This window comes from Brachycentrus maculatus, unplaced genomic scaffold, assembly GCF_059751285.1.
Source record: "Brachycentrus maculatus isolate JH-2025_06_01 unplaced genomic scaffold, ASM5975128v1 h1tg000604l, whole genome shotgun sequence".
In the NCBI taxonomy this organism is placed as follows: domain Eukaryota; kingdom Metazoa; phylum Arthropoda; class Insecta; order Trichoptera; family Brachycentridae; genus Brachycentrus; species Brachycentrus maculatus.
Genome location: NW_028281343.1, coordinates 333,613 through 350,782, shown reverse-complemented (window position 1 = coordinate 350,782; position 17,170 = coordinate 333,613). Strand labels below are relative to the sequence as shown.

Below are 17,170 nucleotides of genomic sequence, written 5' to 3'. Positions count from 1 at the left end.
TAGGGTTAAAATGTTTATATTATTTTTTTACCATCTCAACATAGATGAAGAACAATATGAAAGTCTGGGCATTTACGGGGCTTACGACCGTCATAGGCTGGGTCAAGTGTAATATTCACTTTACACACGTGTAATATTCACTAATTCTACCCGTGATTGACAAACACACTACTCAAATTCTCGGAATTTCCAAATACATACTTAATGATTCAATTTCGATGTATTATATGAGATGTCAAAAAAATAATACGAAAAATAACTCTTACAATTGGAGATAATCCAGATTTGTGAAAAAGTATTTGGACACACTCAAAATGTTTAATTTATGACATTTTTAGAGTGTCCAAATACTTGTTCACAAATCTGGAGTATCCCCAATTAGGAGTTATTTTTAACATCTCAACATAGATGAAGAAGAATATGGATATCTAGAAATTTCAAGAATTTGAGTAGTATCGTTGTCAATCATGGACAGAATTGGTGAATATTACACGTAAGTAAAGTGATCACTTAAACTAGCCTATGACGATCGTAAGCCCTGTAAATGCCCAGATTCCATGTTCTTTTTTATTTATGTTGAGATGTCAAAAAAATTAAAAAATAACTCCTAAGTGAAGAAAACTTAGATTTGAGAACAAGTATCTGGACACACTCAAAGTGCTGGGAATTAGTACCTACCTATTATTAATGAAAAAAAACATAATCTGCCTTTTTTTCTCTTTTAATCTTCATCCTTCCATAAAAAAAACAGTTGATGTTTCATCTCAAGTTGAAACACCATTTTTGGAAAAAGGGTTTAAAAATGATGCAGATGGAAATACGTAACACAAAAGTTTTTAAGAAATAGTGGTATATATCAAGCGATAATTAAACTAAAAATTAAAAGTAATAAAAAGTTTGATTAAGTTGGTTAAAATCTTTTTAAATGAGTATTACTTTTCTTGTAATACACACTTTTAGGATTATATTTAAGGAGATGGTTTGCGTCAAATCCGGTTTGTTAGATAAATAGGCTTTTTAGATATCTACTATTTTTATTTACTCAATTCCAACAGTGCTCGCAGTTTTTTTCCTCTCTTAATTTTGTTACTTCTGTTAAATTATTTTCTTATTGGATTTTGGTATTGTATAGTCAAGACCAGTTGCTCCCAACAAGTGCTAGGCATGCTCTCCTCTGTAGCTCCACAACTATTCCTGGAAATGAAATAAATCAAAGTGAAACTAAATAATAAAAATAATAATAAAACCCTTATCCGCACCCCAATGGTGCATAGGGCACTGCTTCATATAAACGCAATGTTATCTCGATCGTTTACACACGAAGGAAAGGTGATCAGCCCTCCGTTTCAGGTACCAGTCCAGGGTAATATTGAATAAATATTACAGTGAAGAAATCACTTATATTTATTTGAACCCCCCTGGGAATCAAACCCGGGACCTCCAGAACGGTAGCCGAGCGTGCTGACCATTACACTACGGAGGCGGACAAATCAAAATAATAATATCACTCGTACATTCTGAATGAAAGTATAACTGAGTCAAATATTTTGGAATGAGTGATTTATCGTAGGAATCAGTCATTTGTCTAAAATTATCATGAATTGAAACTTAAATTAGAAATGACGCATCTCTAGTTATCCCTTGATTGCGCAGCCGGGAGCGCTCCTACCACAAAGGTGCCTTGATCGTATGGGGGATCTTCTTTTCTCTCTCTTCCTTTCTAGGCTACCAATCACAACCAGTCGTTCCAAGCTATCCTCATTGCCACGCGCAACGTGTCCAAAGAACTGAAGAATCCGTCGTGTACAGATTCAAGCCATTCAAGTGTAACTTCTGACGAATGGACTCGTTGGTGCGTCTAGCTGTCCATGGGATTCCGAGCATTAATTATTTTTATTTAATGTTTATGACCTATTTATTGTTTTTATATTTTGCCATGTATTAGTTTTGGTTATTTGTTTTAAATCTTTTTTGTAACTTTATTATTTGTGTTCCAGTCTTGTTAACCTTAATCCCATGTCCCAAAATGAGAAATAGAAATTACTCATCGGGAATATTATATATAGATATTTGTGTATATAATATGTTTTGAAAAATAAATAAATAAATAAAGAAGCATGCTGTATTTACTTATTCAACACTATATTTATATCTTATTTATCGTTTTCCTTCTTTTATGCGTATATATCACCATCTAAACGCCATTAACTTTAAAGATTTGGTAGGCCTTAGTGGCCCCAAAATAGAAAGTGATTACAAAAAGGATCTGCGAGTCAAAAAGATTAGGAATCACTGGTGTAGACTTAAATGAAATTAACTTTCTACAGAAATGTTTAGTCTACGAAGCAGAAAATTAAAGTCTCTTCCATCGAATAATGAAGAAAATACTATTTTCGGATACAAGTAGCCTTGATATTATACAAATTAATTATGAGCACCTCCTTAAATGGCAATGTGTATTGCGTTCCTAATAAATGTAAATTAAGGAATTAAAATTTAAGACCCATACAAAGGCCCATACTTTATTGCAAATATGGGCTCTCAGTGTGGGAATCTCATTATATTACAAACATATTTCAATTATGTATTTTATTTATTAAAATCATCATATTTTTGTAAATCCCTGAATTAATATAATTTGAAAAAGCATTGTATTTTATATTTATTTATTTATTTATTTTTTTAAACTTCATGTACAGAAAATAAAAAGTACATTGGCGGGCTTATTGCTAAAAAGCAATATCTTCCAACCGACCAAAGACGGACTAGTGATATTGATCAAAACGTTTGATACCATATATAGCCGTTTGCAATCAGAGGGTAGATAGTACTTGAACATTTAAAAAACATAAATTACAAATTGACATTTAAAAAAAAACATAAATTACATATTAATATACCAATTAACAATTAACAAAAGACGATAATAAGGAGGGCAAAGGAAGAAGGGAGTTTAGGGAAGGAGGTAGAGGGAGGAGGTTTGATCGACAGTTAGGATTCTAATGACAGATAGTAATGTCTCAGACGTTTTTAAAAGTTAATACATATTATTGTCTGATGTAATAGATTTTATCAAAAAACTAAAAAACAAAAAGAGGAAAATGAAAAAAAAACAAATAAGTATTCTAGGATTCTCATGATAAATAGGTAGAGTCAGGTAGCAAGTTTAAGGAAGAGAGGAGGGGTCAGGGGAGGAGGAGATGGACAGTTAGGGTTCTAAGGTAAGATAATGATGTTTCAGGCGTTTTTCGAAGGTTATATATATTCAACTCAACCAGTACCTACCCTACCTTACTAAGTTGTTCCAGTTTACCTTAGAAAAGGTTTCGAATTTTGGCACAGAATAATATTTTTTTCCTGTGAGTTTTATGTCTTCATTTTTTTTTCATCGATTTATTTAGTTGATTTTTTGCAGTATTTTTTCAAACTTTTAATTTTTTAAATAAATATAGAAATCAGTCTCTTGAAGGCTCATTCAGATTTTTTTATTTACAAAGATTTGGGCATTATAAAAAAATATTAATTCATCGACCACTATGATATGATACAAAAATGATATTTTTTGGCGTTTCTCATGTGTGTGATTATAATTCAGGATTCGGACCTCACATACTAATAAAAGAGTTTCTTCTCAATAAAAAGCTTCCTTTCATCTCACCAATAGATGTCTCTAGTGAAGTTCTAGTGATTCAAGAACAATGTTTCAAAATTGGTTCATATATATAGAACTTCCAAGAATTTGAGTAGTGTGGTTGTCAATAATGGGTAGAATGTAAAGTAGTGATAATTTAAACCAGCCTATGACGGTCGTCAGCCCCGTAAATGCCCAGACTTCCATATTCTTCTTTATCTTTGATGAGATGTCAAAAAATAACACAATGATACGACTTAGAAATGAAAGATTCATCGAATGATATTTCATGATAACGTTTCCTGATTTGTTAGTATTTTGACATGTTCTATTGAATTGTCTGAAATTCACATAGATAATGTTAGTTTACCATACCGAAAAGTTAACAAGCTTTTAATGTACAAAATATAGGAATATATTATAAATAATCGTTATGTAGTTTAGAAGTTGCTGGCTTTAATTATTTATAACAGAAAGTGTTATTTCTCTCATGCTGTTATATATTCTCCACTCCATATAACATGTTTAACAGCGCACCATAGACTTCATAAAACATGTATTTCCACTTTACCAGTGCAATTTTATTAGAACCCGTCAGAAGTGTTTGATATTGTCTATAGATTATGAGATGGGCAACTATACTACACAACTAGTATAGTGTATATATTATTCTATACCGTGGATAGAAAACACGCTACTACTTAGTGGGTCATACTATAAGTTTACCTGTACATTTCTAAAGACTTTGGCATTTTTATCGTTGTTGGCCTCGATAATGTAGTGGTTAGCACACTTGGCTACTATACTGGATGTCCCGAGCTCCATAAAATTTAAAGTCATATTTTCGTAAAATAATTCGGTAATAATCTTTTAATACATATCGCTCACTCCTTTCAACAACTTCATGTATCAAAAATCGAAAATTTTCAGTTGTGCATGTTTTCGGAATGCCCAGAAAATGTATTATATCCCAGCAAAAGCGGCATATTTTAACTTAATATTTACCCGCTACAGGGCAGAAAATGTTGTTTTTAGCATTTGAAGAAAATATATATATATTTTTTTAAATACACTAAATATTTTTCAAATGGAGAAAAAACATTCAGGTTTTACCTTAAAAGATCTGTTACACGGTAAAAAGTTCAATAAGTGGCTAGATATTTATTTTTAAAACATTTCATTATATTTTTAAACTTTAAAAACGATCTCCTGAAAAATCAAGTTTTTTGATATTTGACGTTGTTGAAAGGAGTGAGCGATATATTTCATGAAGGTCTCTGGTACACAAAAAAAACTTCCTCAACTCAACCACAGATGGAGCCGAAAACTGGCGTGTTAGAGAAGATGTCAATTAAATTATATGTATAAAGTTGAGTAGTGTGGTTGTAAATCATGGGTAGAATGATGAATGTAACATGTGTATAAAGTGTGTGTGTGTGTATATTAATTCTTTTCTTTTTTTCAAATGATGATTAATTTCTGTTATACAAATTAATTAACCTCTAAAATAAATATTTTATTATAAAAAAATTATCTACGGATCCAATTATTTACCAATCAATTTTATCTAATTTGATATTTACTTGGAAAATGCCACTTTTACTTAAAATTTCTTATAACGCATGTTTTGATACATGTGTTTGAAAATCATGCGAAATGTATCGAAACACGCATCACAATAGATTTTAAAAAACAGTTGTATGTACCAAGTTATTTTTTTAAATGACTTCAAAAAGTAACTTATCAATTAATGAAATTTGATTTTTCAGTTGCGCCTATATCAGTGGATATCGAGGCTCGCGAACCGTTGCGCGCAGGCCGGAAGGAAGTGGTCGTGTGCCGGGCCAAGGGAGCGCGCCCTCCCGCGCGCCTCCACTGGCTACTGCAAGGGGTCCCGCTGCTCACGGACGACTACTCACAAGAGGTAATCACATTATTCTAATAGCTTATATATACAAAACATGTGTTCGACCAATAGCCACTTATGGGATTGAGGCAAGAGCAGATACTTCCAGAACAAAATCTCGACTTCGATCCTCCGAGATGAAGACTCTCCGATCCATAACCGGAAACACACTGCGAGACCGAGTAAGAAATACCGACATTCGAAGCATGTGTAAGACGGAGGATATCGTGAGATGGGGACGACAACGAAGGCGATACTGGAAGGAACATATAAACAGAATGTCAGAAGACAGACTTCCACGTATCGCCCTCCAAGGCTACCCTGAAGGACGCAGACCCCCAGGCAGACCTCCGAAAAGATGGAAAGACAGCTGGGAGTCCAACATCCCAAGAGCGACACGCGGAGGCACAAACAGATCCCTAGGATCTACAAAAAGAAGAAGAAGAAGAAGCTTATAAGATAACATAAGACGTTAAATAACATTACCAATCTTAATCTTAAAGCCAATTTTCCACCTTAATCTTGTCTTCTTCTTCAAACCCTTATCCGTACCCCAATGGTGCATTAGGCACTGCATCATACAAAAGCAGTGTTATCTTGGTCATTAACACAAGGAAAGGTGATCAGCCCTCCGCTTCAAGTACCAGTCCAGGGTAATCTACAATATATATGTATATAAAAATGTCCGGTCTGTTTGTTTGTTTGTGCTTGATGCATTGCTATATTGAGCATAGGGAATGTTTGAAACTTTCAAAATATCTTCATTACATCCTCGCGGAGGTAACTGTATTAAATCAAACACGTGAAAAGTATTTAAACCATAAAAAAAACTTCATCCGAAACTGTAAGCTTGTGGGAGATCAAAATTTTATATATAATAAACACTGTCAATTGTTTAAAAACGGAATATGATTTTGGAATAAAATTATCACTAAATGAAAACTTTTTACCGGGTTCTCTTTCCTATTAAGAATCAAATGGTCAACTTTAGGTAATAAATCCATGCTTATCACATGGACAACTGTATTGGACAACGGCATTGATGTGACAGAGCTGTGATTTTAACAAGATGGCGAAACATGTCAAACGGAGGTGCCACCATCAATTTATTGCGGGAATTTTAAATTTGTATACCTCTGAAAAAACACCCAATACGAGTGTTTTACATTTATATTGAAAGCATTACGTTGTTCCGGAATGTTAATGCCACACCAATAAATAAATAAGATGATAAATGTCTTCATGAGTTGCACACGTTAAAGCAATAAAAAATAATTGAGGTGATGGTTGAAGTTCTTATCCCTTCTAGTCGCGCATAATGAAGGAGTGAAAACACATCAGGAATATTAATTTATGTAAATTCGACTCGTTAAAAGGAGAACGGAAGAAAATAAAAATCTCTCCCTGAAAAATGACGTTAGGGGGAGGCCTGTTTTACAAACACTTTCAATGCCGGTTCTCATTGTAATAAAATTAAAGGTGAATGCTTTTTCACTAAAACGGCTTTTCAATGAAATATTTTCTAAAAGCCTTGTTTCGCCAATGAATACCATTTCTGTGTATTTCACTTCCAACGAACGCCCTTTCGTGAATGCTTTTCTCCGTGAACGCTCTTTCATAAATGCTAGGAAACCTTTTTTACGCGATCAGTTATGGGTCAGTCGGCTCTTGAGAGTTCAGTCCGTAAAATCAGACGCCAAAACCGCTGGTAAATTGGTCCACCGAACCGCTTTCAAACCTCAGTTTCCTTACCGGACGCCAAACGGATTTCGTTTTACGCGCGGTGATTTCTTTTGAAGGCATTTTCTCGTTGTTTAAATACGAAATTCTTACAATACTCTAACGTTTCACTAAATTGTTATACATAGATGAAATTCACTGAAATTCTAACGGTATTTACGCACCCTGTATTATTCAGATCCTATAAAATAACCGCTCTAAAAACATAAGAACGCGCCATTTCACTGTGCCGTAATTTCAATACAAACCATTTCTGCCTACCCATTGAATTTCGATTGTTTATTCGAATTCGAGGCATTGTTCTAGGGAAAGTGTCAAACTATTAGAAATACTAGATACAAAATATACTATCGTTTATACAATAAATTGCTTTCGCCCGAACTGGAGTTTGGACAAAGAACATTCTAAACACATTCCCTAACATAATAATACAAACGTAATCAAGCAAAATTTTCATTGGATTAACTTTGAAGTTGTATTAATTTTATTAATAGACTGGAACGTGGATTACTGACTATTAATTTCTTTGTTTTTACATTATTTAATAAACAATACATCAAATTTAAAATAGTAACAGTTTAACTTCAATGAAATTCCCAAAGCCATTGTTTGGTATTTACAAGACCACTTTTATTATATACGAAAGATATATATACGTATATATATATACATATATACGAGTACATGTGTATATAACCTATCAACGTAAGCTATACTTACAGTACACAACACATTTCTGGTTCTAACCCTAATGTTTGGAAGTGAAACATAGAGTTGTCAAAAGAAGGATGAAAATAGATTGAATGCAGACAAACTAATAAACTAAAATATGATTCGACAGTCAGTTTGTGGTAATATCAATCCATTTTTTATTTAATTTTTGCTTGGTAAATAACATTATTGCTTAAAATCTATTTTGACACGTGTTTCGATGCATTCAGAATCATCATCAAAATAATGCTTAATACATCGAAACACGTATCACAATAGATTTAAGGTAGCAGTGGTATGCACCAAGTTCAATTTGTATTAAGAATCAAATTATTCAGATTATTTTTTCGTTAGTATAATATTTGCATTATCTGCAGGCAATAAAATTTTAAAACATTTCCAAGCCGTTATTTTTATTGCCGCCTGGCTGTAATTAGTGTACTCCGCGAAATATTCAGAAAATCTGTTGCGATACAAAGTCGTAGTTAGGGTGTTATGCAGATTGCATGCGAGGCACTAAAAATGTTGCGGCGAGGCCGTTCGCTGCAGCGACCAGTGATTAAACTCACCCTAGGGGTTAATTTGTATTTTACGGAAGCTTTTTGAGCCTAAAGTTTCATTACGTCGTAAACAGAATTATAGTCGCTTCGCTACCCGAACTACGGTTACGGGTTCGATATCCGTTAAGAATGAAATAAAAATATTTTTTATGGGGAGTCCACACCCCGTTCTTGGAAATTTATGAATATTCATCAACACGCTATTTAATAATGTGAGTTTTTTATAAATTTCATTTCATAATTTTATGTACATAGGTTTGTAATAAACCGCCTTGATAGTATGTTAGTTAGCACGTTTGGCTTTGTTGGAGGTCCAATGTTCAATTCCCTACGGGGCACGGGGGTCAATTTTTTTTTATTTGTTCTGGAATCGTACAGCTTTACATTTAAAAAAATATGTAATAAAAATAGTTACATTAACAATAATAAACATTACATTACATTAACAAAAATAGTTCCATTAATAAAAATAAAGCCAATTAAATAATTCCACATTTATGTTATAATAACTTTTAAAACATTAAGAGAAAAAAAATATATACAAGTGATTTTTCATCCTAACATTTATTCAATATTACCCTGGACTAAAATGATAACTGGACATTTTCTGCAAATGCCTTGGCACTGTTCCGTGTCTGTCTGCTGTGCTGGCAGGGTCGTGGAGGCGTCTGTGTACCGGCAAACATCTGGATGAAATCGGATCTAGCTGATTAACTGAACTAACTTACCACGAATCCCTTTCACTGCCTACACCGGGCCACTTCTGGAAACATAGTGGGGGTTTTACAAACTTGTATTAATTTATATTGACAGTCATAGTAGAAAAGAACTATTCATAAATAAATATTAGAGATGGGTAGATCTGAATAACATCGCATCATTCGGCCATGTCGCATTTGATAGCATTATCTTTCATTTTGTTTTACAAATAAGTTTTATAAAATGTGCCCTGGGCACGGGAAAACCCAGTCAGGACACTTTATTGTAATGTGTTATTTGTAGTCGTATATGAAAAAGTAGTAAATAAGTTTTTTAATTTAATGTGTCATTTACATATTGGATAATAAATAATCATTATTATGATACACTAAATAACGAATTTCACAACATTATGGGTGTGTCCAAATACTTGTTAACAAATCTGTGTTATCTCCACTTAGGAGTTATTTTTACATTTATATTTTGATCATATATCTAGGAGTTCCATAAATTTGAGTAAAGTGGTTATCAATCATAGGTAGAATAGTGAATGTTGCACGTGTGTAATGTGATCACTTTGAGAACCAGCTTATGAGAAGTCATAAGCCCTGTAAAACCCAAAAATTATTTTAATTAACTTCTTAAATTTGAGGTTACAATAATGGCTACACCAATTCGTCATAAACCCTGTAAATACCCAGACTTCCATTGTCTTCTTCATATATCGTAGTCATACAGGAGAAAGTGACCAAGTGCATTTTTTTTACAAAATCGTGATTATTGACTATTTGAAATCTGACTAGCTTAATATTGCCCTGAAAAAATCCCAAAGGATTTCAAACTTGGATGTATAATATATCGACTTGTTAAAATGACTAACTGCATTGAAGTTTATTTTCTTGCCAAGCAAAAGTGACTTAAATGGCCCTCCTGAACATTTTACGTTTTGGTAGTTGGTCACTTTCTCCTGTACGGCTACGATATGTTGAGATGTCAAAAAATCTAATGACACTTTTTTTCAGGAGTCGACAACTGACGATGTGAGCATCTCTCAACTAGAACTGACGGTAGACAAAGAGAAACGTGGGCAGCAACTCATGTGTAAAGCGACACACATGTTGCTTCCTCCTGCCGACGCACTATACTCCATCATGACTTTGGACATCTTGCGTAAGTCATAAATCAATCAATCCTGTCATTTTTTTAGTAATTCGGGAAAAATGTCATAATACGTATATTTCATGAAAGTCTCTGCTACATAAAAAAAGCTTTCTCAATTCAAACATAGATGGAGCCGAAAACTGGCGTGTGAGAGAAGGTGTCAATTAAATTATGTAAAATATTGAGTAGTGTGGTTGTTATTCTTGGGTAGAATGGTGATTGTGGAGACATATAAAGTGTGTGTTTTTTGTGTTTGTATATGAATTATTTGCTTTTTTCATATGATGATTCATTTCTGTTTTACAAATTAATCAAATAACCTGCAAAATAAATACTTATTATAAAGAAATACCTACGAATCCAATTATTTGTTAATTAATTTTATTAAATTCGATATTTACTTGGTAAATGCCACTTTTACTTACAATCTCTTGTGACGCATGTTTCGATTCAATCCGCATCATTTTTAAACACATGTGTTTGAAAATGATGCGAAATGCATGACGATGTGCGCATTTCTCAACTAGAACTAGTCTAACTGACGGTAGACAAAGAGAAACGTGTACAGCAACTCATGTGTAAAGCGACACACATGTTGCTCCCCCCTGCCGACGCACTATACTCCATCATGACTTTGGACATCTTGCGTAAGTCATAAATCAATCAACCCTGTCATTTTTTTTTTCAAAAATCGCTTTTCAAATTTAGTTTTTTAAGTATCTAACTGTTAAGTTTTCGAAGAAAATTAAAAAGTTTTCCCCTTTTTAAATGTAATCGTTTTCTCATTATCAAATTTGTGAAACGAACTCATAATCCATCATCCAATAATAAATTAATGGACTTCGCCTAGTAACTACAAGGTGTTCTTTAAAAAAAACACTTGTGTAATACTATTTATTGATATAATTTGTATTTGAAGCACTAACTTTGTGATTTTCCATTTTGTAATTAAAATGTAACTTTGTTTTAAAATCATTATTGAAAATGTAATTTTGTAGTGATTTTAAAACAAAGTTACATTTTAATTATACTATCTATTGAGTTTTATTACGTTACACACTAGTTTCGAAAACTACAGTTGTTTTCATCGAAAAGTGATTGTTAAAACTGTTAAAATTTAATGTGTGTGTTCTTAAAATTCATATTTACTTATTTAATTTAAATCCTTCTTCTTCTTCTTCTTGATGAAAGGGAGACACATTGATAACTTCCATTTAATACTAGTTGTACCCACCCACGCGTTGCTCTGGCTCAATCTGGTTAAAAGAAAAACAAAGAAAAGATAAAACACAAATGGATTTCACTTTGCAATATTTATGGGTTAAGAAGCATGCTGTCCACCATGAACAATGTTAAGTTTTGTGTATGATACTATTATATTCAACAGTTGGCACTGCCATACAGTAAAAATGTTTTGATTGTCGAAATTTCAAAGCCATCGGCGAATAACTTGAATAAAGGAATATTTCTATATAGATTGAAAACATGAATACATTGTGATTTATTTCGACAGTACCGCCAGATGTCACCCTACGTCTGGGTCGTAATGTCAACATTGACAACATAAAGGAAGGAGATGCGGTGCTTCTGGAGTGTAACGTTTTGGCCCATCCTCCTCCATACAAGATATCCTGGGACCACAATGTAATGTATTTTTTTATTATTCTTTTTCTTCTTCTAGCCCTTATCCGCACCCAATGGTGCATAGGGCACTGTATCGTATTGACGCAGTGTTATCTTGATCATTACTTACATGAAGGTAAAGTGATCACTCTTGCGCTTCAGGAACCAGTCCAGGGTAATATTTAATACATATTAGAGTGTAAAATCAAAAAAAAATATTTCGCCCCCCCCCTGGGGATCGAACCCGGGACCTCCAGCACGGTAGCTAAACACGCTAACCATTACACCACGGAGGCGGACAAATAAAAACCACAGAGGCATGCAAATAAAAATAGATATTATCATAAAGTGACTGCCGAATCAATTAATGAGATATTTAGAGCTTTTGCCTAGAATTTTCACGCACAAATTACACAAAATTACAGTCAATTTCAACGTAAAAAATAAACTCACTCACAAGTTGAATAGGCTGTAAAACTTATAAAGTTGGGACCTAATTAGGAACATGATACGCAGTGTCGTGCATAAGTAAAGTGACCATACGTCTCGTTTTGAACGGGACCGTCCCGTTTTTAGATAGCCTGTCCCGTTGTCCCAAAGTAAAGTTTCGGGACGTCGAAATGTCCCGTTTTCAAAAAAAAAGTAACACACGGTAACAATTTAAATAAAAAAGTGCAAAGAATCGACGGTAGTTTGTAGCATAGCCGTTTCATATAACTATGCTGAAAATCCTAGCTTGATTTCGGTGCATGTGGCTACAGCTAGTGGCTGGTGAGTCATGTGCAAAGACTAACCAATTTATAAAAGGAAACCTTTAATAAAATTTACAAAATACTCAAGAATTTTTTTTCATCAGAAAAATATAAAACAACATTTTTTTCATGTTTGTATTATTTATTTTTCTTATTTTCTTTATCAACATTCCTTTTCTTTTTAATAATATATAAAAACTTTGAAAAAATACGTGTTTCTTGAATTAAAAATTGGCAAATGTCCCGTTTTAAGGATAAAAATAAATGGTCAGTTTATGCATAAGCCGTATCCAGAGTCAATTTGGACGTTAGGTAATTAAAAAAAGAGTAAAAAAACTGCCTCCAGGCTCTTCTATCGGCTCTCAACTCTCTTGCGTCTTCCCAAGTCAGGTCCGCGTTCCCAAGTTCAGACGAAAACTGCCGACGGATTGTCAGCAGTAGACGTCCCGAGTGGCGAGAACCTAATGTAAAAGAGGCAAACTTGACTGTCTTTAAGGAAAAAGAACAAGTCCTTTGCATTTTTTTTACTGGAAGCCATGTTTAATGAATTCGAGCGAAAGTATTTTTCACAACATTTTGAGTGTATCCAAATACTTGTTCACAAAATCTGGATTATCTCCAATTACAGGAGTTATTTTCATATTATTTTTTGACAACTCATCAAAGATGAAGAAGAAAATGTTGTGAATAAATTATCTGGTCAAATTATAAGCCTAAATAATAAAAATGAAAATGATATCTTCTGGCGTTTCTCATGTGTGTGATTATAATCCAGGATTCGGACCTCACATACTAATAAAAGAGTTTCTGCTTAATAAAAGGCTTCTCTTCATCTCACCAATAGATGTCTCTAGTGAAGTTCTAGTGATTCAAGAACAATGTTTCAAAATTGGTTCATATATATATATAGAACTTCCAAGAATTGAGTAGTGTGGTTGTCAATAATGGGTAGAATTGGTGAATGTTACACGTGTGTAAAGTGATCAATCAAACCAGCCTATGACGGTCGTCAGCCCCGTAAATGCCCAAACTTCCATATTCTTCTTCATCTTTGATGAGATGTCAAAAAATAATATGAAAGTATTTTTCTTTAATTGGCCGACAAAACAATGATTAAAATGTATTTGAATGTTGAATGCAACTTATGCTACAACTTGACTATGTTGCTTACAGGGAAGAACCATAGCCCACGAACCAACAGCTGGAGTAGAAGTCGACTGGGGTCGCCTGTCACTGCCGAGCGTGCACGCTGAGGATACGGGATCCTACAGCTGCATGGCCTCCAATGTAGAAGGAGACACCAAATCCAATGTCATCGATCTACAAGTCTTATGTAAGTTGTAAGAAAGCATTGAGGAAGTCCAGAACTTTTTTTAAATACCGCAATTTCTATAAAACATGTGAAAAAATGTTTGATCATTACTGCGTTTATATAGGACACGTTTGGTTGCTACATACGTACAAATGACTTGACGAATGCATATGGTTGACGACCCGATATTTCTTTAATTGTAACCTGGCAACCATGAACATAGAGAGACTTGCCAACCTGGTGACATTACAAAAAGTCCGTTTCACCTTGAGCTAGCATGATGATTTGTAAAAAAATAACGAACACACGCGATACATATGTATTGTTGAAAAAAATCAGTAATTTTTCATTCACAAGAATGTGTCAAGGTCGTGTGCAAATAACTCGTCCTCAAAGTTTTCGCCATCGATGCGCATCTTCTGATTGATAAACATTATAATTTTATCGTCACTGTTACTACTTTGAGTATAACAAACATTTTCGTGCGATGTTTAACAATCGCTTTTAATATCACTATCGTATGAATCCGAAAACAATAGGTTTTTAATAAAATGTATTTCTATTTTTCACTAAAAAATAATTATATTCGTTTATTTGTCAAATATTGTTGATACAATCTTTCAATTCAACCGCCAAAATAGTCTGACGTCATCGTCGATATATCGACGAGAAAAGTATACTAGGGTCGATATATCAATTCTCAGAGTACTCTGACGGTTAATACACTAAAAATAAATTTCTAAAACTAACTAACTAACTAACCATCACGCCGCTTCCCCGCAGGGGTAGGCAGAGAGAATAGAGCGCCACACCACTCTGTCCTTGCAAAAATTCTTCGCCTCTTCCACGTTCATGCATCTCCTCATAATATAATTTTTTGAGCAACATTTAATCTCATCTTTATTTTTAGATCCACCCGTTTGTAAGCCAAGCAAAGAAACCAGATTGCCCATCTTGAATGGGAAAAAGGAGGTAGAACTTCTTTGTGAAGTGCAAGCCAATCCGCCGCCCACTAACTTTTCGTGGGCACTGAACACTTCTACTGGATTAGTCATCTTACCCCAGGTAAGAAATGCCAACAGAAATATTCAGGTAGGTACTGGCAAATTACCCTAAACTTCTAACGACCAAGGCGTAATGTAGAAATAAGTACCTACTTAACCTTCACATTATTTTATATTTTGAGAAATTGAAAAAAAACATAAAAAAACGATACAAAGAAAGGGACTACATTTCTATATTTGTATGTATTATTGTACCTTAATTAATTTCAATCGATATTTGTTTTTATAGATTTGGCGTTTAATTTGTAGAACTCTATTTCAATTTACATATTATATCAAAATGTGTCGGGTTGTGGTCCCGTGGTTAGTGTCGCGGACTCTTAAATCAGAGTTTCTTGGTTCGTACCCGCTTACCACAGTTTGATATGTATTTCTAATAATAAGCCGCTTAGGTTCACAGAAATAGTATGAAATTGAAATATTTGTGGAAATAATAAAAAAAAACACACAAATATTTCTCTTTTTTTTAAATCAAACACTGATTTTTAGAGTCTAAAAATTTTTATTTTATTATACGCTTTGTACATTTTATTTAAAACATATAAAAAAAAATTGTGACAATTGTTTCGCCTTGTTATGGCATTTTCAAACTACTCTCCAAAAATCAGTATTTGATTTTAATATTTATATATAAACAATCAATAATCATCAACAATAACTCACAGAAGTGTAAATCCCTCTAATAGCTCAGTCTTTTTTTGGAGAGGCACAGCGACAGAGACAGATATTTTATAATCAAATTGATAAAAATGTAATATTTGGAAAATTACTAAGAATTGTAAAGAATCCTTGAGGTGATTTTCAAAGTGGCCTTTTTAAGTTGTCCATTTTTTTTTTTTTTAATCAAATCTTTTTTTGTCCAGGAACAATTCTCCTGGTCTGACAAGAACTCGAAGCTGCGCTACCATCCCGTGGGCAGTAACGGGAAGATAGTGGAAGGGGAAGCCTTGTGCTGGGCCAGCAACAGGATCGGGAAGCAGGAGACGCCTTGCTCCCTCCGCCTCACCTCGCCTCCACCCCCGCCGCCCAAGAACTGCGCTCTCCACAACCTGACGGCGTTTGATTTCAGCCTGCTTTGTGACACAGGTGAGAATCGAACCCTGAAATTATATTATGTGCCAACGGGTTCACCAAGCATTGTTCGGAGTTATGTTCAAACATACTGGACACTAGTGCACATTCGCCTTTGGAGTGTAGTCGGCTGTCCAAACTTAAAACACAGTAAGGGACATTTTTTTGTATTATGTTTTTTTGCATTTTTGGACTGAGTAGAATCTACTTAGTCCAAAAATGCAAAAAAAAACGTACTACAAAAAAAATGTCCCTTACTGTGTTTTGAGTTTGGACAGCCGTAGTGGTCAGCGAGTTTGGGTACCATGCCGATTTCCAGTTTTAGTAAATATATTTTTTTCATTAATTGATCCGGCAGTCACTTTGTGGTAAAAATCTATCCATTTTTAATTAATGTTTTACTTAGTACTGTTGTCCATGTTCCCACTGATAATAAATATTTTTTTAAATTTAAAAATAATACATTAATAAATAAAAATAAGAAACAGCTACTACCCCCTCTTCAACCTTCAACGTCCCAAGGACCCAACTCTAAAATTTAGAATTAGCTTCACATACGGTGTTTGAAAATGATGCGGAATGCATCGAAACATGTGTCACAGTAGATTTTAAGAAATATTGGTATTCACTAAGTAAAACATTTATGTAGTGGTATTCACTAAGTAAAATTGAATGCCCTTCTATTCTCTTTTCTCCTGCTTATTATTCCTTCTCCATTTCCTTTCCCATATACCAGTTATGTCCTTCACCCTGAACTCCTTCACTTACATCATCTGTATGCTGTTAAATATATTCCATTCCTAAATTCAATAATATGAAACCAAATACCTCCCAAAATTCTCCCTACAGATACGAGTAAAAAAAAAAGTTTCTTAAAAATAAATTAAATGCCCTTTATACATGTTAATTGAAGAAAAAAAAAACACAATAAAATAATACA

At 33.7% G+C, this 17,170-nt stretch overlaps 1 protein-coding gene across 1 annotated transcript in view; it reads left to right on the top strand.

The window, feature by feature from the left end:
- The window catches only part of LOC148301118 (hemicentin-1-like), a 303,741-nt gene that overhangs the window by 282,377 nt on the left and 4,194 nt on the right, over nt 1-17,170 (top strand). Inside the window, exons 7-12 of the mRNA XM_088273790.1 lie at nt 5,401-5,555; nt 10,270-10,417; nt 11,922-12,052; nt 13,957-14,116; nt 15,006-15,160; nt 16,023-16,245. Of these exons, the coding sequence (XP_088129916.1) occupies nt 5,401-5,555; nt 10,270-10,417; nt 11,922-12,052; nt 13,957-14,116; nt 15,006-15,160; nt 16,023-16,245 (972 nt within the window). The remainder of the gene's footprint in view (nt 1-5,400; nt 5,556-10,269; nt 10,418-11,921; nt 12,053-13,956; nt 14,117-15,005; nt 15,161-16,022; nt 16,246-17,170) is intronic.